We start from the raw sequence: 24797 nt of genomic DNA on the forward strand, positions 1-24797 counted from the left end.
ATTACAGCAGACAGCACGCAATTAGGAACTTCAAATGGGTTTGAATAAGTTGGTAAGTACCTATTCAAATGAATCTAACGGTTCTTCCATAGTCGATTGAATCATTAAGTATTTATTCCTATTCTATTCCTTATTTGACTGTTGGGGAGCATAAACTGACCAAAATTGGTATGAAAATTATATAAACGTAAAATTGGTATTTTCGATTTAATTTATGAAACTGTCAATTTAGGTAGGTATAATTATAAACATTATTTATTTATGTAAGTACTTATTTGATATGGAGAAATGAAATAAATTAACCATCAAAAGCAATAAATGAAACTATGAATTTAATTCGAATATCTGTATCATTACTAAATATTTATAACCCGCCAACCACGACAATACAAGCTTCAAGAATAAACCATGGTTTATTTAAAAAAATATAGTTATATCAATTACAATTACTGCTTTCAATGCATCACCAATTCATTTTTTAGTTAAACTTTTATAAGTAATGTGAAATACATTAGGTACTATATATTTAACAATTATTTTTACTGAGAACTATAGAAAATTATATGAATTCCTTTTTACATGCGACATGTTTACTATTAGTCATATTTATACGCTATTTGGCTCAAACACATTGGCACCTCAACTAACTCAGGCACATATTTATCAGCATATTGTGATTTACTTGCTACTGAAATTTTATTTTAAGGTTGTTTGAACAATACATGATTTTCTGATATTAGTTTTGGCATAAACTTAAATTGACCTAGTAATTTTATGCCCACACTTGCATTCATTTATTGGAAACTGTGTAGGTACTCCACGGAAGATTTTAAGGCTCCCATAATGTTAAAAATTCATTATTTATTATTTGAATGTCAAAAATGCATGGTCTTCACAGCCACAGCAGTTATTTATTACCCGTTCGTCCAAAAACTAAAAAAATACGAACACGTAATTGACTTAGTAGTAGATGATCAACGTTGCAGTTACTTTATTTATGAATTTTGACATGATGCTTTGCTGCAGTCATAAGCAATAATGCAAAGATAAGGACAACTCACTTTACACGGAAAACCTATTTTTTTGAATGCTGTGATCTATTAATCCCTTTTGACTTACATGTTGCCTTATACCTTTCTCTAATTGATCGATCTTACCTCTTGCTTATGACAACCCACGCATAAGTGATAAATATTTTGGACGAACTGCGTATTAAACCAAACAAAAAATATATTATGGCACCCAAACAGTTTGTCATATTTTTTTCAAGACGACTGTATAAGTTAAAGTAAGATTTGTATATCGCTAGAAACTTTTGGCTGTGCTGTTATTTGCCTGCTATTGACATGATTACATATGTGTTTGCTATTGGTTTAAATAATGTATGTAAGACTACTTACACAATTAGGATCGGATCTAGTTAAAATTATGTTTCTATCCTAGGATCACAGATTCAGGTTCGTTCGGTATCTCCATCGCAGCCGTCTGTGGACAAACATTAAACAATGTTAAACTTATAACGCCCCTCTTTTTCCGTCGGAGATAAAAAATTAAAGCTAATGAAAGCGTTTCCTACAAAAACCTCTCTAAAACTTATGTTTTTTAGGAATCAAAATTGCTACATAGTTTTATTAGGACAACACACACACACACACACTCACGCCTTGTACTAATGTACTCCCTTGCGGGGTAGGCAGAGATGCATTGCTGCACCCACTTTTCGCCAGAGTGTTATGTTAGTCCCAATGTAATAGGGGACGGGCCTATTGCCATTTTACGGGCACATCCAAGACCAGGGAAAAAATTTCTGTGTTTAAACAAATATCTGCCCCAGCCGGGAAGCGAACCCGGGACCTTCGGCTCAGTAGTCGGGTCACTAACCACTACGCCATTCGGTCGCCATGACAATTATTATGACAATTATCTTTAAAAGTAGGTAGGTACTACTAAATCAAAATAAACTTATTGCAAAAAAAGTGGTCAAATAATAAATAGATGATAAATATGTGGGGACATCTCACACACGGCCATCCGACCCCAAGCTAGGCAGAACCTGTGTTATGGGTGTCGGACAGCTGATATATCTACACAAATACATAGATAGATAGATACTAAATATAAACATCAACACCCCAGACCCGAGTACAAAACAAATATCTGCCCCAGCCGGGAATCCAACCCGGGACCTTCGGCATAGCAGTCAGAGCCACTAACCACTACGCCATTCGATCGTCAAATGTTTTTTTGTGGATCTCTTTTTGATAACCCATGTGCAAACCACCTATGAATTTAAAGGTGGGTACTGAAAATATATTGTAAGCTCAGAACAACTAAAAATAAGTCTTTTTAATTGATCTACACATTACCTACATATCACAGCTCAAGCTAGACGGACTAAGTGGACACAGGGTTGAATTTTGTGAGGTTACTCTAAGTAGCTGTTTCACAATATTTGGTTTATAATCTACCTGTGGAATAAAATACATGGTGTCACTGACTGTTTTATCCCACAGGCAGCCATACACAGACATTGTGAAACAGGCGCTAAGTAAAATATATACGGATAATTCTTTTCTCAGAGTGTGTGAAAGTTATGTAAGGAATACGCTTCCGTACATTGGCTCCAAACGAACAAAAAGCCATTTAGATCGTGAATCATGCCTTCAATAAAAAAAAGTAAGATGTAACTTCCTGCCGAACCAACAAGGGGCCCAACGCAACGAAATATAAGAAAAAAGCAACGATCGTTGCGTTGTCACCATTCATTTGAAAGATAATTTTTACGTTATTTATTCTTGTCCAGAAACATTAAATGGAAACTATAGCTACACTAATATTCGGGTAAGTAATACGAGGTATAAAAACGAATGGTATAACATTCACAAGGTATACGCCCATATTATATAAATTTATTAAGTATAACGATCACTGTGCATAACAAACGAAAGACATAATTACTAAATACATAATTTCGTAAAGAATAACGTTCAAAAAGTATAATTTCAATTGATATAACGATTAAAATGCATAACGTTCATAATATATAACGTTTATAACATATAATCTACAAAGGATATAATTATCATAATGTATATGCACAAAAAGTTGTTTTTTTTATTCCCCATTCTATACTAGATTAATTAGATTGTCGTATCGTATTTTCATTATTATTGAGGTTATGTGGGAGAACGCTCCGCTCCGCTTCGCTGCGCTCCGCTTTGGTTTCGACGAACATGTGCACCTAACACGCTCCTCCTCGCTTTGCTCGTCGTCGCACCTATCTTTAGGTTTTGGTACTAGGGGTTTTGACATTATTATTATTATTGCCGCTATGTGGGGAGACGCTCCGCTCCGCTTCGCTGCGCTCCGCTTTGGTTTCGACGAACATGTGCACCTAACACGCTCCTCCTCGCTTTGCTCGTCGTCGCACCTATCTTTAGGTTTTGGTAGTAAGGGTTTTGACATCATTATTATTATTGCCGCTATGTGGGGAGACGCTCCGCTCCGCTTCGCTGCGCTCCGCTTTGGTTTCGACGAACATGTGCACCTAACACGCTCCTCCTCGCTTTGCTCGTCGTCGCACCTATCTTTAGGTTTTGGTACTAGGGGTTTTGACATTATTATTATTATTGCCTCTATGTGGGGAGACGCTCCGCTCCGCTTCGCTGCGCTCCGCTTTGGTTTCGACGAACATGTGCACCTAACACGCTCCTCCTCGCTTTGCTCGTCGTCGCACCTATGTTTAGGTTTTGGTAGTAAGGGTTTTGACATTATTATTATTATTGCCGCTATGTGGGGAGACGCTCCGCTCCGCTTCGCTGCGCTCCGCTTTGGTTTCGACGAACATGTGCACCTAACAAGCTCCTCCTCGCTTTGCTCGTCGTCGCACCTATCTTTAGGTTTTGGTGCTAGGGGGTTTGACGGTGTTGGATAATTTAACACAGATTATATTATATGTTAGTTTTTTTTATGAACTTTATACTAAATGATAGTATATGTTTTAAACGATATACGTAATGTATGTTATACGAATTGATATTAGTCCTCGTGAGTGTTAGTTATTTTGTTATTATATCAAATGTACGTTATACCAATTGAATCTTATACCTTATGAAAATATAGATTTTGTTGTTATACGTAACGTTCATTATATGTTGTGAACGTTATTAATGTGAAATTATACATTTCGTTTTTATACGTCGCAATACGCACCCCTAATATTCTCAAAATGTTTTCCATCTCAAAGTACCTACAGTTATTTATTGTTGTCCAGAAACATTAAATGGAAACTTAATGAAACATTAAGCTACACTAATATTATAGGTGATAGGTTTGTCATGAGATTCAAACCCATATCTTTGTTTTTATCGTTATAAGTATATACTTACTAAAGTTTTGTTTTAATTCGACCTAAGCTGACCAATGAAGTTGTACCTTGGAAATGATGGTGATAAAATCCCATGGCCAACTTTTTGAGGCGGATTTTCAGGGTATTCGCGGTTGGCTAGTAACAGTATAAAAATATTTAAAATAAGTTACTTTATCGATTTATTATGTAATACGTCTCTATGAAGAACAACATAAATAAACAAAAATTACTTGAAATATAGAAATGAATTATTCACGAACGACCCTTTCGATCCCTTTTAAAGTGAAGCCCAAAATTATTTAGAAAAGTTGCAATGAATATAAGTATAGTATTATAATCTTGCTTGCTCATCTATTCTATTCTATTCTATTCTCTGTGGGGGTGTAAGTACCTGCACCTGGCTCTCTCGAGTGGAACCTTTGTGCATATCCCCAAGGTCTAAACTGCCTTCCTAAGCTTGGACCATTTGCCACCACGCTGGTCCACTGCGGGTTGGTGAGTTCACATACCTAGATGTGCTAAATCTAGATATACAGGTTTCCTCACGATGTTTTCTTTAAGTTAAAAGAACTCATTGGTAAGTACATGTAATTGCCGGGATTCCAACCCGCATCTCTGAAGTGAGAAGCGGGCGCTTACCCGACTGAGCTACCACCGCTCATCACAATAAGATAAGAAAGAGATGGATATATATTACGTACCTCCTGCTCATCATCCTTGATTGTCTTAATCAGCTTCCCATCAGATATTTCCCATCCTTTTTCCTCGTTCAGAATCACCTCCTCCGAAAATTTCTACGAACAAATATGTTATCAAGTTAATTGATATCGAAAGAAAAGCCCCAGATATAACAATTAAAAGTATTCAGTCGTTTTTATCGTTTAAAAACGAGAAAATGGCGACTGACATTGAATTTTCGCTCATTGTGAGTACGTCACAAGTCGAACATTCGTCATATCAATTACAGAGAGCGAGCAGGTATAAAATACAAAATACAACGAACATGAAAATATAGAAATCTAGCAAAGAAGTCAGTCGACCCTTTCCTTGCGATCGACGACACAAAAAGTTTTTGCGCGTCACTGCAAGTTGGCACTGTTGAGTGGTTATCAATTTCTGCTACTCGACGATAGATGGCGCTTATTTCTTAACTATAAATATTTTCAATAGATGGCGTTAACATTTACCAAGCGAACAGCGAACGAACGGCGCGGCGCAGCAATATTGGCTTGAAGGTCTCAGGTTCGATTCCCAGCCGAGACGTATTTTTTTCTTGTTTTTTTTTTAATGTGGCCAAATCTGTGTCTCCGTGCTGGGTAAAAGCCTCCACGTTGTTTATGTCTATGATGTTTGTATAACAGTAATAAGTTAGTGGCTACTGGCTAGTACTGACAGCGTCGGGCGCGCGGGCGGCGTCGTGCGCGGACTTCATGTGGTCCTTGAGCGCGAAGGAGCGCGCGTACCGGGCGCCGCACAGAGAGCAAGTGAACTTCAAGTTGTTCTGCCGCCGGTGCGTCTCGGTGTGGACGCGCACCGCGTAGAGCGAGGCGAATGGTCTGTGGGAATGGAAGCGTTATTATACAAACAGCAATATATTTTCATTAGAAAAAAATTGGTAGGTTGCTTATCGAAGACAAACTTAGCTTAGCTTAACCCTTAGCATGAATTATCATCGTGAACGTGACGTGAAATTACTCGATGATTTTGTAGGGAAAGTTTAGTTCTGCTACCGACCGCCAGGGGCGCTGTTCATATTTTCGTACAAAATTACTCGATGAACTCTACTTCACGTTCACGATGAAAATTCATGCTAAATGCTTAATAAAAACAGTGAGCACTAAATTAACATGTTTGCATTGGTCATTCGATTTGAGCATTCATATACCTACTGACGCCAAACTAATACTTATGTACAGTGAAACTATAAAGTCCTGAAATTAAATGAGGGCGCAGCTATCTTTCATGTAGCAACCCTATATAGCGAAACAAAACTGACTTTAATACTTGAAATTTTGCCTGTGACTACCTACCCTATTTCTGTATTTAAAAACAACTTACCATCCACAAAAAAAAACTCATTATTCAAGCTAGAAGGTGTTAATATGAAGGCTAATAGTGAAACCAATAAATATTTATTTAGATAACGTTATTACAACTGTATAAAATATGCGAATTTGTTGACGAAGAGCACACATACTAAAATCATTAATTTCTCTTTTTAGACGGCCTGTTCTGTTTCTGCCAGGAGTTAGAAATATTCCATTATAGAGCCCTCTTTTGCAATATGCCAGACGGTACTGTCCGATACTCCTATAAAATAAAATAAAAAATGCTTATTTGAAACTACCCTAAGTTAAGAAAACCAGAGTTACAGAATAAGAATTTAGTAAATAAACAAAAAATATAACTTCAAGTATCAAAATGTTATGGTTTGACTCAACTTAAACCAGCTTAAACCTACAACCAGCGGTATGTAAACAATGTTCGACTTGGGCTCTAAACCTAGATTTATCGATAAATGAAGCGTTGGTACTGATAAAAAATGAATTATTACAATTTGTACAATGTTACATACCCGTCATAGACGCTGTACGAGCGTAAACATCCTCCAAATTCGACAAAATGTGTCCAGCTTCATGTTCCGCTAAACATTGTATATAAACTCGATAAATAACTTCCCTAGCTTGACTACGAATATTTTTCTTCTTCTTCCTAATTGCAAACAAGCGTAAATAGTTGTTTTTATCTAGACTATCCTAATAATTAATAAGAAAATTGAAAAAACAGCCAACCGCCAACTGCCATAAACAATTGTTATGACTTTTATGTTTCTTTTCTAATGGTGCCAGGCTCCTGAAAATTTTAGTTCCTCAAACATTAATTTCAGGACTTTATAGTTTCACTGTACCTAACATATTAATAGAAAAATTCCCAAAAGTGAAAAAAAAAACAAAATAGCGGTGAAGTGTTTATTACTGAGCATCCATAACATTGCGCAATGCAAAAGTGTTGACACAGATTTTCATTGCGCCATAACACACTAAAATTCAAAACGCGAAACCTTGTAAGTATGGATAGATGTTTTTAAATCCTTCATGGGAATCTATTTCAATGATATTTGGTATGTAGGAATCACTTAATTTTACACGGGAATGCCTCGGGAAAAACTTTAAGGTATACGTGTAAACTCCATGTAACGTCACTCGATTTATGACTGATACGGAAACGGGAGAGATAAGAGAAGATAAGTGATGTTGGCAAACTCTTTGGATTTAGTCGTTCTACCGTCTCCACAATATGGAAAAACAAAGAAAAAATCTCCTCTCTGTTTAACGACAACTCTATATAACGCCATAAAATGCACAGTCCCTTCAGTGTCGTTATATAGAGTTTACACTGTATTATAATAACAGCGTCTCACCTGTTACAATGCGTGCAGGAGAAGGGCTTGGTGTGCGAGTTCTTGTGTCCGGCGAGCTGCACCGACGTCTTGAACGCCTTCGGGCAGAAAGGGCACTTATACGCTCGCACGTCCGAGTGCGTGAGAAGGTGGTGGTTGTACACGCTGTGCGCTTTGAACCTGGCAGAAAAACAATTAAGATGAGAAATACGTTAATAAGATTATGGTGGGGCAGGTATTCTGTTATTTATTTTCTTCAAGAAACGAGCTTTTCGGAATTAGTCTCTGAATTTATTTGTGTATGCGTGATTTTAGTTACTAATTGGCATAACGGCACTTTCCTTACTTCGAATTAGTAACCCATATATAATGATCGAATCGATACATCAATATCTACCACACATTACACAAAAAACGGGGTTAGAGGGTGAGGAGTTAAGGCGAGTGTGCGACTGTGCGTATGTCGCTATTCGTCTATTACAGCAATTCAAGGTTTTGTTCTAAATCCTCTCTTATAATTTGTTCATAAATGCAATATGTATACAAGAAGGCCTCCAATTTTGTCAACTTACTTCTTCTTATTCAAAATATATCAGTATATCAATGCTGGACGTAGGCTTCTCCCAAAACATGGCACTGGAACCTTTACCAGCCGTCTTTTGCTATTCGTCATTCACACGCTGTTACTAAAAAGAAAAGTATAAATTTACCTCTTCCCGCAGATGTGGCAGGCGTAAGGCCTGGCGCCGGTGTGCGTGCGCATGTGCAGCGTGAGGCAGTACGACACGCGGAACGACTTGCCGCAGATCTCGCACGAGTGGGGCTTCTCACCTGGCAACAAGTAAATAAATAAATATGTGGGGACATCTCACACACGGCCGTCCGACCCCAAGCTAGGCAGAACCTGTGTTATGGGTGTCGGACAGCTGATATATCTACACAAATTACATAGGTAGATACATAACTAAATATAAATATCAACACCCAAGACCCGAGTACAAATATCTGTCTTCAAACAAATATCTGCCCCAGCCGGGAATCGAACCCGGGACGTTAATTGATGATGAACGTTCGGATGGCACATTAAGCCGTGTGTCCCTGTTGCTGTTTCGGCAGCAGTCGTGAAGCTTAGTCAGAGGCCTTCGGGCGGCTTGAAAACATCTGACAGTCGGGTTGCCCACTTACCTGACAACTCTCTCAGCAGAAGCTTGCTGGTGTTGAGAGAGTTGTCGGAAGGCACGGGTCTCCTTCATTGGAAAGAGACCCGGGCCCCAGCAGTGATGACGTGTTGGGTCGTGAAGATGATAATGATAACTGTGTTCCGTTACAAATAGTATATTATTATTATGTAATATTCACCAGTGTGTATCCGCTCGTGCTTGACCTTCTCGTGCGGGCGCGCGAACTGCCGCGAGCAGTACAGACACGTGTACGGCAGCGACTTGTCCGACTTCTTCACCTCCGTCTGAAACAATATCAACTATGTAAAGTATGCTATTTATATCCTGTCCCGTAAGTTAACGTCAAGCCGTCAGGAGGTGTTGCGAAAAGGGTATACTAAGCCGAAACCTACGTGTGCAGCATGTTTAGGTATCTAAGCAGAGAAATAAAAACAGTATATTTTTAAATAATATAAGTAGGTATAATAATATAAACACTCACACCTTGTACTAATGTACTCCCTTGCGGGGTAGGCAGAGGTGCATTTTTGCACCCACTTTTCGCCAGTCTATGTTAGTCCCAATGTAATAGGGGGCGGGCCTATTGCCATTTTACGGGCACATCTGTACTGTCGTCTTCTTCTTATCCTGTCGACGATATCTGTACTGTAAGACCCGAGAACAAATATCTGTGTTTAAACAAATATCTGCCCGGCCGGGAATCGAACCCGGTACCTTCGGCACAAGAGTCAGCGTTGCTAACTGTTGCGCCATCCGGTCGTCAAAGTAAGTTGAAGTAAAACAACAGGCTTAGGTTGATGACTGACTTTTATTTGCTAAACGCAGGTAGATGTAAACGCAGTTACACACACACATACAAAGCCATATACAACATCTCTTCCATAAATTGAAAAAAGTTTATCATAAAGTTCAATAAACATTATATGTACTTAATTAATAGGTCAACAGCTACAGTTCAGTTACTTAAAATTTTTCTACATTAGGTAGTACAAGTTACACTTAAAGCTACTGTTTTATCTAATTACACTTACACTACAAAAGCATTATATTTAAAAATACCTATGTGCTAATAACAAATTCAACACAATACGCAAACAACATAATCTATTATTATCATATACATACTTCTATTTCTCTTTAACAACTTTAATAAGTTTCTTAATAACTTTACTTATTATTCCTTTTATAAAACAAGGATGCAAGTTTTTCTCGTGCCTGTTCTGCCGCTTGACGGTGAACTGGGGCATCGCCCCCGCGACCCCCGGCCGGGCCCTGCGCCGGGCCGCCCCCGCGACCGCCCCCTACTAGCCCCTGAGCCTGGGCGCCCCCCGGCGCGTCCTCATCACTCACCACGTCCCCGTACACACTGTCACCGCTGCTGTCACCGTCCTCCTTCCCGCCAGGAGAAGCAGGAGGTGACCGGTGCGTGTCCTCATTACTGTAGGTTTTGATGAGGTGTCGCCTATTCCGGCGATATTGTCGCCCAGTATCATCAGTGAGGAAGTAAGACCGCGGCTGGCTGTGCGGCGCTCGCCCCGCCACGCGCATGCGGCGCCGCCCGCCCTGCGCGCCCGCGCCCTCCACCACGATCACCTCCCCGCCCTCGCGCAGAGGAGGCAACTCACGTGAATGCGCGTCATAGTGCCGCTTGCTGAATTCACGATTTTTAATTATGTTAGTAAAATCATTATCATTATTACGGTCTGGACGTAATCTATCAATGTGTACCGGCAGCCTTGTATTTAACCTTCGCCCCATTAATAACTGAGAAGGCGAACTAATGCCATGTCTCGGCGTAGCTCTAAAATTTAATAACCCTAAATATAAATCTGCACCCGATGTTAATGACTTTTTTATGATACCTTTTACCGTTCTAACGGCCCTTTCACTAAGTCCATTTGCTTGTGCATAGTTCGGAGATGTGGTGACATGTGTAACTCCCCACTCTTGGCAAAATGCTCTAAATTCATGCGAAGAGTAAGCCGGGCCATTATCGCTTATGAGCTCCGAGGGTATCCCGTGTCTGGCAAATTGGTCCTTTAATGCGGCTATGACCGCTTTTGACCCTATGTTTGTCAGAGGTGAAACTTCGATGAAGTTCGAAAAGTAGTCGACTACTATGAGGAAATACTTTTTTCCTACCTCGAACAAGTCGGTGCCGAGCTTCATCCACGGCAGAGGCGGTACCTGGTGCGGTATCATGGGCTCCCGGGCGGGGCGCGCGGCGTGCTCGGCGCAGGCGCGACACGCGCGCACGGCCGCTTCCACGGCGCGCGACATGCCCGGCCACCACATGACGTCCCGCGCGCGCCGCTTGCAGCGGTCGATGCCCAGGTGCCCCGCGTGCACGCGCGCCACCATCTCACCTCGCAGCTCCTCCGGGATGTAGACTAACTTATCTTTGAGTATCACTTCGTCTATGTACTCCAAAGACTCTCTGTGAGACCACAGTGCTCGCAATTCAACTGCACAGTCATACTTATTAACCGGCCATCCTTTTAAAATATAATTAATAAGTACCTAACATACGTCGTTATCACGTGTTGCCCGCTTTATCTCCCGTAACCTGTCATCACTGAACCGTACATTGTCGATCACAAAACAGACCTGATCCTCAACCTCAGCGGTTACATTGTCCTCCATCAGCTCCGGCAGGGCCGCTCTGGATAAAGTGTCTGCTATGTACATGTACTTACCAGGCTTGTACGTCACTTTGAAACTGTATCCCTGGATACGCAGCATCATGCGCTGAAGACGCGTAGGTACAGCGTCTAGCGGTTTGTCGAACAACGCCTCCAGAGGTTTATGGTCTGTCTCCACTGTGACGTCACCCCTCCCGAACACGTACTGATGAAAGCGTTCGACGGCGAACACGATAGCCAACAGCTCCTTCTCTATCTGCGCATACCTACTCTGCGTGTCGGTGAGCGTGAGCGAGGCGAACTCCACCGGGCGGCCGCCCTGCAGCAGCACGGCACCCAGCGCCTGCGAGCTGGCGTCCACGGACAGCAGCAGAGATCCGCGCTGTCGCTGTCCAGCTGCACTATCCAGAACCCGTGGCGCGCGTCCAGCTTGCTGTAGCAGCGCGCGCCGTGCAGCTGGGCGGCGATCTCCGTGAGCGTGGGCAGCGGGTAGTGCGCGCGCCGCACCGCCTTGTTCAGCGGCCGCGGATCCAAACAGATGCGAAAATTACCATATTTTTTAGCGGCTAACACTATAGCATTTACCCACGGAGTCGGATGAGATACTTTTCTAATTATGCCTATGTCCACCATGTGATTTAATTCCTCCAATAATTTATCCCTAACTCCGATCGGAATTTTTCTTACTGGGCACACTGTGGGACTTGCATCCTGTTTTAGTACAATTTTATATTCACCAGGCAATTTACCTACGCCTTGAAATAATTCTGAATAGTCTTGAATATTTAACTCATAAACTCGCTTAACTAGCCCTATCTCATCACATGTATATTTACCTAAAACACTTTGACACGCTTTATCAGAGATTACAAATTCGATTGCATGTTTTTTATTCTTATACACCCATTGCATCATACAAGAACCAATTATTGGAATGTAATTACCACAAAATGATTGCGCTCTGATATTATTTGGCAAGATATCATTAGCATTAAATCCTAACCGTACAAATGTAGCCATAGATAACACATTTAGATCAGAACCTGTGTCAAGTTTAAACTTCTCACTTTTATTACTGTTAAATAGACATAAAGACTCATACCAGATACTGTCCTTGTTGTGCGATCCTTGGTCCAAGGAGGAAACATAATAAAGTTCTTCACTTTCATTTTCGTCCTCACAAATTTCGTAAACACGTCTATGGACCTTGATGGGACACATTTTTTTAAAATGACCTTTCTCATTGCACGTAAAACACTTCACTGATCGAGCTGGACACCGCGATCCAGTGTAACACTTATAACCACCACATGCCGTACACAACCTAGCCACTGCACCAGCATCCTCGCGCCACTCGGCGGAGCCCGGGCGGGCCGCGCCGCCGCCGCCGCCGCCGGGCGCGCCGCGGGGCTCCGGTCCGGGCTGGCCCCGGCGGCGCGCCCCCGGCCCGCTCGCCGCGTCCGCAGCCCACCTGCCGCCGCCGCGTCCTGCTCTCCGCGATCCATACAGCCCGTCGACACTCGCTGACTCTGCACTCTTTTTAATTTCGATATTTCGACTTTCTTCATAAGACAATTCGTTAGCCTGGCATATTTTAATAGCCTGCTCCAGGTTCAGGTCGTCAGCCCTGAGCAACCTGTCTCGCACCGCGCCGTCGCTCACCCCGCACACAATGCGATCTCTTATCAGCCCGTCCTCGAGGTTCTCGAACTCGCAGTGATGACTCAGTAACCTCAACGCGGTCACGTAGGTATCGATATTTTCGCCTACTTCTTGATTTCTTGTGAAGAAACGAAACCTCGCCATGGTTGTGTTTTGTTTCGTACCAAAGTGCTTTTCAAACTTTGAAATCAGCACACTTACGTCATCACGATCTTCTTCTTTGATAAATTTAAATGTCGAGTAAATGTCGTATCCATCTGGTCCGATCAGGTTGACTAGCAGACTAGCCTGGACGTCCTTCGGCTCCTTGCAGGCCCCAGATGCCTTCATGAACACGTTGAACTGCTTGTACCACTTGCGCCACGCGTCGGCGCGCGCGGCCGGACCGCCCTCCAACGATAATTCAGACGGAGGCCTCGCGTGTTCCATTTTACACTTATTTTATAATCACTCGTGACGTTTAATATCCGTAAACAATAAAGAAAACACAATTAACGCGTTGGAACTTGTCTAAATTAATAAAATTTAGTGCACCGCTGTCACCATGAAGTAAAACAACAGGCTTAGGTTGATGACTGACTTTTATTTGCTAAACGCAGGTAGATGTAAACGCAGTTACACACACACATACAAAGCCATATACAACATAAGTTATATAATATTTTTATATGGGCAGGTACACCACCTTCTATTTTTTTACATTGCCTGATCGCTATTAGCCATAAGGCCGCCTATTTTCTATTGTTTTAGTCTGCAAGCACCTATATTTTTTTGTAAGTCTAATTTATGTTATTACAAAATAGGTACTATTAAACAAATAAACTACAGCCAAAATAAATGTTTACTTACTAAATCAATAATGTTTGCTTGTAAGTATTGTCATTGTTTTATTTTATAACTTAGCTTTTAAATTAATTCAAATAAAGACACCCCAGGACTGCTCAAAATCTGTGCCAAGTAAGAAAAAATACATCATAGGTAGGTTCCTCATAGAAAAGAAAGAGGGTCAATCCTAACTAATATTATAAATGCGAAAGTAACTGTGTCTGTCTGTCTGTTACTCTTTCACGCCAAAACTACTGAACGGATTTGAATGAAATTTGGTATACATATGGTATAGACCCTGGGAAAGAACATAGGCTACTTTATATCCCGGAATTCTCACGGGAAAACTTTTTAAAGCGAAGCGAAGCTCGCGGGAACAGCTAGTGTAATATAAATTAAAAACAAACGGTAGAGAACCCCACTAGCCTCTGGCTCTGGGGAATCATCAGTGGTCACACTCTAACTTATTATTACTGTCTACGGGATAAAGGAAGTGAGGAAGGACTTGAATATCATTAATTAAGGTCAAATCCGTATTACCGGATGTTTAACCTTTCAAAAACTCTAGATAAAAAGTAGCCTATGTAGCATAGTATAATATTAGTAGGATAAATCAAAAGTTGAATGACCTGAAATATAACGCTACATGTTAAACACAACCATACCGCGATGTAGAATTAGTTACATTAGCGCCATCTACATTTCTGCGTGTAAAACACCGAGGTTTATAGGCCGAGCTGCCGTCCGGGCCACTTCCAAAACTTAGTAGACTTTGAAGTTTTATGTAAAAAAAAAATCTTAACCTCTAGTGTCCCACTGCTGGGCAAAGGTCTCTCCTTGAACATTCCACTTACCCCTTTCTTATGTAATTACCGAGAATAAAACCTTTGAGGTTTATTGTAACTATCGACAGCTGGATGGTGCAGGGTTACTGACCCTTTGGACCCTGACTGCTAAGCCGAAGGTTCAGGGTTTGATATCTGCACAAGATATTTATGTAATAATCATAATATAATTAATTTAATACAGATAATAAAATCCATAACATATGTTAGTAACAATGTATCCTTAGTAAAAGTTAAATATCTATTTTATGTGTTGTTTTGTTTATATTATTTATGTATACCATCTATGTATCTGTGTGTGTTCCGGTAGAAACAGAAAACCCGACTAGCCTTTGGACAATCATGAATTCATTAGTGGACACACTCTAAATTATATCACTGTGAGAGTGAACATGATAAAAGCATATAAGATAGATAAGACATGAATTTAGGTCACAAACGTACATACGGATGTTCAGCCTTTCAAAAACTGTAGATTAAAGATAAAGGTAGGTACTCTCTGATTTTTAATTGGAAAGAATTCTGACATTTTATAAGTGATGCTACTAAAAAAGTTCTTTACCGAAAAAATGAAAAATTGCGATCCATTTCTGGGCAATAATTTTTTCTTAATATTTTTATACAAAAAGATAAATCTAAATATTCACTTGCTCAAGTAAACTAATACAAAAATAACAAATATTTCAATATAATAGCTGTTCCCGCGAGCTTCGCTTCGCCTTAATAAGTTTTCCCGTGGGAATTCCGCGATAAAAAGTAACATATGTGTTAATCCAGGGTGTCAGCTAACTTCATTCCAAATTTCATTAAAATCGGTTCAGCCGTTTTGACGTGAAGAAATAACAAACATACACACATACATACATACATACATACACATATACACTTACAAACTTTCGCATTTATAATATGAAGTAGGATCACGACTCACGACCCATGTATCGAATTAATTTTAATTGCTTTATTTTATTCTTTAGCATGGCATCACTTCCTACTAAATTCAGGGATAATAAACCTTTTTAATCAATTTCAAAAATTGGTGTGGGCTCAAGTGAAGGGGCATGTCGCAAGACACAACACAACCTACAAAATGGCGGAAGTTAAAAAACTACTACTAGAAGGTATAAAAAATGTTACTCCTGAGAAATGGCAAGCATGCATCAGCCACACAATAAAAGAGAAAGATAAGATGTGCACTCTCGACGATTTTATCGACAGAGTTACAGAATCTCTAATAATTAAAGTCAGCGATGCTGATGATGAAGATACTGATGATGATGATGATAATAGTGATGATTAGGTAGAGATTTTAATAAACAAATCCATCATCATCCAACCATCATCATACCTATAGCAGTTCACTGCTGGACGTATTCCCTCCCAAAGCACGCCACTGGATTGGACAGACTCTGCAGCTGGGTAGAAACAACTTCCAATCAGAGGTCAATAGAAGAATACAATTGGGCTGGGCAGCATTTGGCAAACTTCGTCAAGTCTTCTCGTCGCCCATACCACAAAGTCTCAAGACGAAAGTCTTTGATCAGTGTGTCCTACCGGTTATGACCTATGGGGCTAAAACGTGGACACTTACTGTGGGACTGGTTCACAAACTGAAGGTCCCTCAGCGAGCTATGGAAAGAGCTATGCTTGGAGCTATGCTTGAAAGATCGCATCCGGAACGAAGTAATCTGACAGAGAACTAAAGTCACCGACATAGCTCACCGAGTTAGTAAGCTTAAGTGGCAATGGGCTGGTCACATCTGTCGAAGAACCGATGACCGATGGGGTAAACGTGTTCTGCTGTCTTACTCCCAGCGATGAGTCGCTGACACAATTTCACCTGTATCGCTAATTTGGTACCTCCACCGCACATTTTAGACTCACAGTTTGCTGTGACGACACGCAAGCCAGTCAGTGCACACAATACAATTTTATAGAGCGACATCTCTTTTTTTTACCTCTATTCAAATACGAACGCAAAATCGCCCTGACATCGGCGCGGCTACCGTTTCAAAAATAATTACTAGTTGTTTTTAGATATATTTTCTACGACAGCGATAATTATATAAGGTAATTGAGATTATCTTTAATTGTATTTTTCACTGTTTGTAATATATTTAGGTAGGTACGGTAATTATTTCTCACCGTAGGTAAATCCCCTTTTAATTTGGAGCGCCGCACTTAATAAAATGGATACAGGGACTAAAAAATATATATTATAGTCTCAGATGTCCAGACTCGTATTGAAAAAGTGCCCAGCCCAAAAAGGTTTGTGATCTCTGATTTGTCTAAAATTGATAACTGTCAGAATTCCGTAAGATTACTAATAACAGTGTAGAATAACTTGAAAATTGATTGACTTGAAATGTAATACTACAATGTCAAACACAACCATACCGCGATGTAGGAAAAGCTACCTCAACGCCCGCGCCCTCTACAATTCTGCGTATTTTAGTTTATGAGGGACACAAAAAAAATCTAATAGATAGCTTATTTTATACATGGGAAAAATAAAGTAAATCTTTGGGTTCATTAGATTTTTTTAAAAGTAGCCATTTTAGATTTTTCTACTTGATGTGGCTGTCTTTACGGGAATAGCCTATAACTGGACATAATATGTGATATAGTATATATCAACTAAACTGGCGTCAATTTAAAGGCTGAGCCAATTCTTTTATCAAAAGCAAATTTAAAATAAGATAAATACTATTTGTCTAGAAAAAGGGAACCACAGTGGATAGAATAAGGTCTTGTATTAGGATATAATTTTTATGCACCTACGAAAGACTCACCTTTTATTATAATTATGTATCTGTAGTTAAAAGTGTTTAAATAAATAAATATAATTATAATTATGTGTATCTATCAACTATATAATAATATGTGCTCCTCTAGATATACCAGCCCATATTATATGCTCTGTCTAGCCTGGGTCGGATGTGTGTGAGAATGGCCTCACATATATATCATGTGTCCTTATGACGGGTTATATTCTCTATGCTCTATGCTCTCCGGGCGTCCGCTCAACGCAACAAAGACACTAAACTTGAAACCCGTCAAAATGAATTTACAAAAAACTCACCTTCTCAACGCTATGCACATTCATATGCATGTCCCTGTAGGCACTCGATCGGAACCTCTTGTTGCATATATCACAGTTGAAGTTGTCTGCATCGGAGTGTGACTCAGCGTGGGCCGCGCGGTACCCGCCGGGACCCACGAGCATATAGCTAGGACTAGAACTATTGTCTAGAGAGCCTATTCTTGGATCGTCACACTTACTAAATAGTCACATTGTAAATGCATGTCGCAGAGCTGTTTTCAATTGTTTTTGGCCCCGGCTCGCGCGGTAGATGAATTTAATACTTTGTCGGCGTGACTGAATATAATCTATAATAGTTATATTCATTTGCTAGCTAAACGTGAAACTCGTAAAATGCATTTAAAAATCCTCTCACCTTCTCAACGCTATGCACATTCATATGCATATCCCTGTAGGCACTCGATCTAAACCTCTTGTTGCATATATCACAGTTGAAGTTGTCTGCATCGGAGTGTGACTCGGCGTGGGCCGCGCGGTACCCCGTCGGTATCCACTTGAGGCAGACAGGACAGAAATATTTGCCATTGTTCTCGTCGGTTGGGTCTGGGTTGTCGTCGACTGGCGGGTCTATTGGGCGCGCCCTGGGGTGAGGAGAAAAGAAATAAGTTTAATGCATTGTAAAATAATTCAACTTTCAATTCGGAAAGGGGTAAAGGGCTAAATATTTGTGTGAGGATATTTTTTTTTAATGTACGTATAGTATACGTAGATAAAAGGAGGCAACATTTAGATGGGGGTTGGCTTTAGTTTTTCGTGTTATCAGAGGGCCTTGCTAGAATTTTTACAAGGAAGTTAAATTAAACGCGAATTTCAATTATGCGAATATAGAAAAAAATCATCTAACATTAGGAGTATATAAGTTTGGGTGTGTTTCTGTGATCTTGTAGCAAAAATGAGTAGATTTGCAATGATTATATATGTAGGTGAAAATAGACAGTCAGGCTTATTGTACTTCTTCTGTATAAGACCGGAGAACATTAAATGCTTTCAAACATATTATGCATACTCACTTGATAGGATCGTGCATTCGCTTGTGCAGCTTGAGCGACTTGTTGGTGGGGAACACGGTGCTGCACACGTGGCACTTGAATGGACCCGTCACCACCACGCTCACGGGCGCGGCGCCTGCGGAACATACGACATTATTATTCTGAGGACACAGAATCCAAAAAGAGGATTACTATTTTATTACAATCTAGAAGAAGATCTATTAGGAATTTCTCACTTTTGTTTTGACCCCTAAGGATTGGGTTCATGGAAAAGTTACTGAGGGTTTTCGAGATGGAAAAAAATATTCAGCATAGCCATATCATCACCAGCACCACTAACATATAAAAACACCCATTTGAGATTGGTTGCGAGGTAAAAGGCACCAAGGGAATATTTAATAAACCTTTTTAGCCAGCCCTCATCAATTTTTTGTGCCCGCCCTAATTAACTTTTTTGGTGATCAGTTGTTTCTATTGCAACGGTAGCTTTGTCGGACTCTAGCAGGAACGTAGCAATATGAGATCTCATTTCATAAAGGATGAGTTAGCAAAATACGGTACCACACCGGCGTAGCGCAACAATATAACATCCATCAACAAATCATCAATTCTACTTTACCTTTTAGGTTAGCGTTCTTGAATTGCGCTTTAATGGCGGCGTTTTTGGCTGCTTTGTGCACCTTCATGTGAGCGCACAGAGACTTCGCATTCTCGTAGGACACGGGGCAGTGCGCGCATGAGTACTTCACTGGAAATAACAATTCATAATTATTTATGTAGATATTTCATAAATGCTAAGGACAGAGTAGGTACGGTTATTATAAAGGACGAGGAAGGTATTGTGGCGCTCCTTGGATGAGGCCTATATGCTGAATTTAATGATTACGCGATGATGATGATTTAACGATAACATAACAAACACAAATTAATCGTATAAAATTAGGCTACTGCGTTGGCTACTGCAAAAACATAATATAAACCACCCATTGGTATGACAAGGTGGCTTATCAAAACGTTGCTGTTGCCAACTGTACTAGAGTACTATTTCTGCATCCAATTCTGCGGTATTGCTAACTTATTGGATTTTTAATTGTTGCCAATTTCCAGCATCCCGCATACGGTATCGGTAGTTAGCTCCAAAAAACACAAATGACTCTAAAACACAAACGACTCTAAAACACAAACGACTCTAAAACACACACGACTCTAAAACACAAAAGACTCTAAAACACAAACTACTCTAAAACACAAACGACTCTAAACACATACGACTCTAAAACTCACGTGTTTTACAAGGATGCGCCTTGAAGTGTTCAAGCTCGGAGACGTGCACGCGGCACGCGATGCAGCTGTACACGCGGCGCGGGGAGCCGTCCGCGCCCGCCGCCGCCGCCACCACCACCTGGTGGTACGGGGTGCGGGCTTCGGGGGACGCGGCCGCTTCTGGAATGGGGAGGATGTTTTTTTTTTTAACTCATGCGCTGAAAGTATAGGTGAGGATTGTGTGAATCATGAATATCATGACGGATTTGAAGTAAAAGCTTTCTTTTCGTGATGTTTACCTTGTAATGAAGGTGAGGGTGGGTTTGGTTTGGTATATGCATATTAGTTTTTTTTTTTCCTGACTCCTGTCACACTGCTGTATTGTTCAAAAATATATTGTATACATTTGTATGGCGCCAGATTGTCGCTACCTAGCGGTATAGCCGCAGCACTGTATCTCCTCGCTATACAAGTTTGAATCGATTTCACATTTGGTTCATGAAAAACCCACATTTAGCCCTCTGACTTACCACAATTAGACGCAGGCCCCTTGTCTATCTGCACGTAGCGTCTCGTGAACACGCGACCCTCCTTGTCCGTTACCTCCATCTCTAGCGAACCAAGCGGGACGGTGTTGTGCAGTACATCCCCTAGAATAAAATAAAAAAAACATATTTTTTTATTATTATAGTAAAAAAATGGCAAAAACCAAGGACCCTTGTACTACTATTTGGATTTAACTTTAATAGAGTTCTGTGCTTATAAAAAGCAGAAAAAAGACAGCAGTATAATAATAATAGTAGTGAGAGCTAATGTTGATATTTACTCTTGTTTTCTTTTCTGCCTTTATGTAATTAATTGTAGTATTTTTTGTGTCTTTGCTGAACAGTTTCATCATGAAAGAAGAACAACAACAGAGCAGCTCTTTAATAAATTGCAGTCTTGCAACAATCACTAACGCTAGATACAATAAATGATTACCTTTTGTATTAGTGGGAGCAACGGTAGTTTCCACAATATTGCCAGTGTCTGTGATGATGCGGTGCGGCGCCGATGCCGGTGGCGGCTTGTCCACACTGTTGTTCATTATGGACACCAACTCCATAGGCATGTTGTTCTCAGAAGAATCTATTCCTTCCTCTTGAAGAAACTCTATGGTAGTGCCATCTTGGTTCTCGTTCATCTGTGTATGAAGATAAGTATTGTTATCTTATTTATTTCAACCAATGAATGTTTCACTAATTTTTAACTGGAATCACATAGAAGACATGATGTAGGGGTGATTCTGAAAATCTGCTCTAGAAATAGACGTAAAAGAGCATGGGCACCAATGTATGGAAGCTGGGACCATCACCAATAGAAATGATTCTTATGTAGTGTGCATTGTGTCCGTTTTTCACTCACAGTTGTGTACATATTATTATGATACTGTCTTACAGTTGTGTTCAGCCGGACGGCACGGGCTGGTCTGAGCGCTGAAGCAAGTCAGCGAGGGCGATCGGTCTCGCTCGCGCGCTGAAACCCCGAAGGCCCTTCGTTCTTTTCCAGTCATACCCACTATTTTGTCTCTAATTTTATTTATAAAAAAATTGTACTACCTATATCCAATATTATTACATTATCTATACATGTGTATATACTTATGATATGTATTTACTATTGGTATTTAAGTATTATATCTTTATATCTATTTATTTATAATATTACCGTATTATTATTATATTGTACACTTAGGTATCAGATGTCTCAATAGATGGGAGATAGTCACGGAAGGACGCGACTGAAAATCAGTGCCGCGTCAGGTGGGTGGATGCCACCTCACTTGAAGCGGTGTAAGCTGAGGCGCGGGCCTTTTCGGTGCTGGACAACACACACCGCTATTACTTATAAGTCTATATTATATAAGGTTTTTTATTTGTTATTTTCTTTTTTTGTTTTTGTGTTTTTTTTTTCTTGTGGATTTTTGGTGTGTGCTGTGTGGTGTACCGAATAAAGAATTTTTATCTTTATCTTATCTTAAATGAGTGATACGTCCGTTGAAAAGGTATTTTTTTTGCAGAATATGAATAACGGAAGCGCTAGTTCTGATTTACTGTCCAATTAGAATAATCGTACCTTGAAAGTTTTTATATGTTATTTCTGTAATTTTAATGTTTTTTGTTTTTTTTTCACATCATTTTGAATTTTTATAACAAATAATCATCATTCATTATATTATTATTTTTCTTTATTATCTCAGCAAATAAAACCAATTGAAAGTAATTTCTCCCATTTTAATAATACGTGTTTACGTGTATTACGCCCCAACTGTCATCAGGAGAGAGAGTGCAATGCCATAGAAAAATACTTGCTACCGACGAATATATTTCAAAATGGACAACTCATACGGGATTTGTCGTAATAATATTTATTTGCTCACTTGAAAAGAGCTATCCATCGATGTATGACTCATCTTTATTGGACATAGGTCCCAAAACGCCCATTGTCATTTAGATTTTGTTGCATTTTTTTACCTATTTTAAGACAGCTAATGTTTAATATAATTTAAATTCTATTCTGATCATAGGCCTATTACCTCCACCACGACATCCTGATCCTTGTGGTAGTTCTGTATGTGGTCTATGACGGATAGGAATGAGACTCCACAAGTGTTGCAGCTAAACAACTCTTCATGGCCGACATTCTCGTTGTCTGTTACTGTGATTACTGGCATCGGCTCTTCTTTCATGGTGTTATCTGGAATGTTTGGTATGAACTATTATGATAATAATACTATAAACATATAGAAGATGTTGCAGAGGGTATTTTAAGCTGAAAATGGCATAATTTTGAACAACTGTATAGCCTCAACTTTACTGTTAGCTTATGTGGTGAGTGTAAAGAACAGCAAATCTGACTGATCAACTTCAGTTGCAAAGAAACCATGCATCACAACACAGTATAATAACAAAACCCTATCCTGCTGTCTGACCCTATTTATGTGCAAATCTTTCATGGAAGTAATAAGTACCATGAAATCTTTAAAATGATAATGCTTTTTTTATTAAGTACACTTTTTATGCAGTGATTCAAGAGGTAGATTTATATGTATTATGTACATTAGAATACATTTCATCTACGAAAAGTCTCTCCTACTAACAATAATGATCTTAATTTTCTACCTTCTTTTTCTTCATATGTGGAGATTGACAAGGTCCCATCACTGTTCTGCTTGGTAATGATGGATGCCCGGGTCATGACTTCAGCATCCTCACTATGGGCTATGGAATATTCACTCTGATCATTGCCGAGTTGCTCAGAAACTCGCAAAAGATCTGTATACATCTTGTTGTCTTCCAAATTGACATTATGAAGCTGTGATGAATCATTGTCAGCGGCAGTGTTGTCATCAAAGCAGTCATCATCTTCATTATTTTGTTCTGAAATAATTACGATGTTAATTTAATGAAATTATGTAATAAGTTACTTATCCACTTTTTAGGTATTTGTAAGAATAATGTATAGAACAATTAAATGGATCACTAACCTATTGTGGCGTTGTCAGCTTGGGTAACAAGTATCTTAACACCTTCAATATTTTGACTATAGCATACTCTATGCTCACGTAAAGCATTGTGAGCTTCAGATACTTCCAAAGGCGTCTTGCAGTTTGTACTGCTCAAGTGTTCAACTAAAAGCGAGACTGACGAGAACTTATAACTGCAAATAGGACATCCAAAGTTTGTGGTATGATTAGACAAGTGTTCAACAAGTGATTGCTTAGATTTAAACGTTCCACCACAGCAAAGTGGACAGTGCAGGAGAGTTTCTGCATCCATTTTGACCTGTGCATTCATTTACGCCATCCCGTACATAAGTTGATAATGCGTAATTTTAGACCTAGACGGTGCTAAATTATGATATTGACATTTGCTTTGCACCACCAAGTTCACAGTTTCTTGGTTGCTATATTCAGTCCTGTTTACTTCCCACTCGATGAATCCATTTTATAAAGAAGAACTTCACACTAAATTATCACGAACACACGTAAAGGGACACAAAATGACATGAAAATGACGAAGAGCGAGATACGAAATGCCAAATGACATGACAATGACAGTGACACTGACGGGGTGACGGGACCACAGAAAACATTTGAGGGGGTGGGTGACACGGGCGAGTCGCCAGGCAGACCACTTGCGGACCAAGGGCGGACAGGGACGGGTGGCGGCCTCCGACAGGTCCTCTGAGTAACCACAAAGTCCAGTCCGACGACAGCAACAGTCCAACTGCGTCCGACCAATAAGTAGGTCAACAACGGCTGAAAACGAGGACCAAAAGCAAGAGATCATTATTATTCAAAGCACAGACCACAAAAGATGAAAAACAAATCCTACAATACATCTACATTTCTCTTAATAAGGAAGTAAAAGAAGTTGATTGCATGTTTACTATCGAAACTAAAAGAAGGATTAAATTTACGCGTTTCATTTCATACCAGCGGCAGTAACAGCGGAATGGTGCACTTCGCAGATATGG

At 39.9% G+C, this 24797-nt stretch overlaps 1 protein-coding gene across 1 annotated transcript; it reads right to left on the reverse strand.

The window, feature by feature from the left end:
- Positions 1–1188: 1188 nt before the first annotated feature.
- Positions 1189–24319, reverse strand: LOC105380055 (zinc finger protein 37). The gene is made up of 15 exons (XM_011549545.3): positions 23806–24319; positions 23441–23698; positions 22855–23015; positions 21261–21462; positions 20810–20929; positions 20301–20459; positions 19636–19764; positions 19038–19152; positions 18383–18608; positions 9129–9234; positions 8480–8600; positions 7791–7949; positions 5763–5925; positions 5071–5163; positions 1189–1485 (listed from the first exon to the last, which is right to left on the reverse strand). Exons 1-15 carry the CDS (start codon positions 24113–24115, stop codon positions 1435–1437), a joined length of 2373 nt encoding a protein of 790 aa, XP_011547847.3. The 5' UTR covers positions 24116–24319; the 3' UTR covers positions 1189–1434.
- Between the last annotated feature and the right edge of the window lie 478 nt (positions 24320–24797).

Source organism: Plutella xylostella, chromosome 3 (assembly GCF_932276165.1).
Source record: "Plutella xylostella chromosome 3, ilPluXylo3.1, whole genome shotgun sequence".
NCBI classification, from domain to species: Eukaryota; Metazoa; Arthropoda; class Insecta; order Lepidoptera; family Plutellidae; genus Plutella; species Plutella xylostella.

Excerpts from the sequence above, each read along its gene's own strand:
- LOC105380055 (XM_011549545.3), bottom strand. The coding sequence starts at position 24,115 with ATGAATGCACAGGTCAAAATGGATGCAGAAACTCTCCTGCACTGTCCA. Across the intron at positions 23,699-23,805 it reads AGCTGACAACGCCACAATAG|AACAAAATAATGAAGATGAT; the intron begins GTTAGTGATCCA and ends TAATTATTTCAG. Across the intron at positions 8,601-9,128 it reads GCACGAGCGGATACACACTG|GTGAGAAGCCCCACTCGTGC; the intron begins GTGAATATTACA and ends ACTTGTTGCCAG.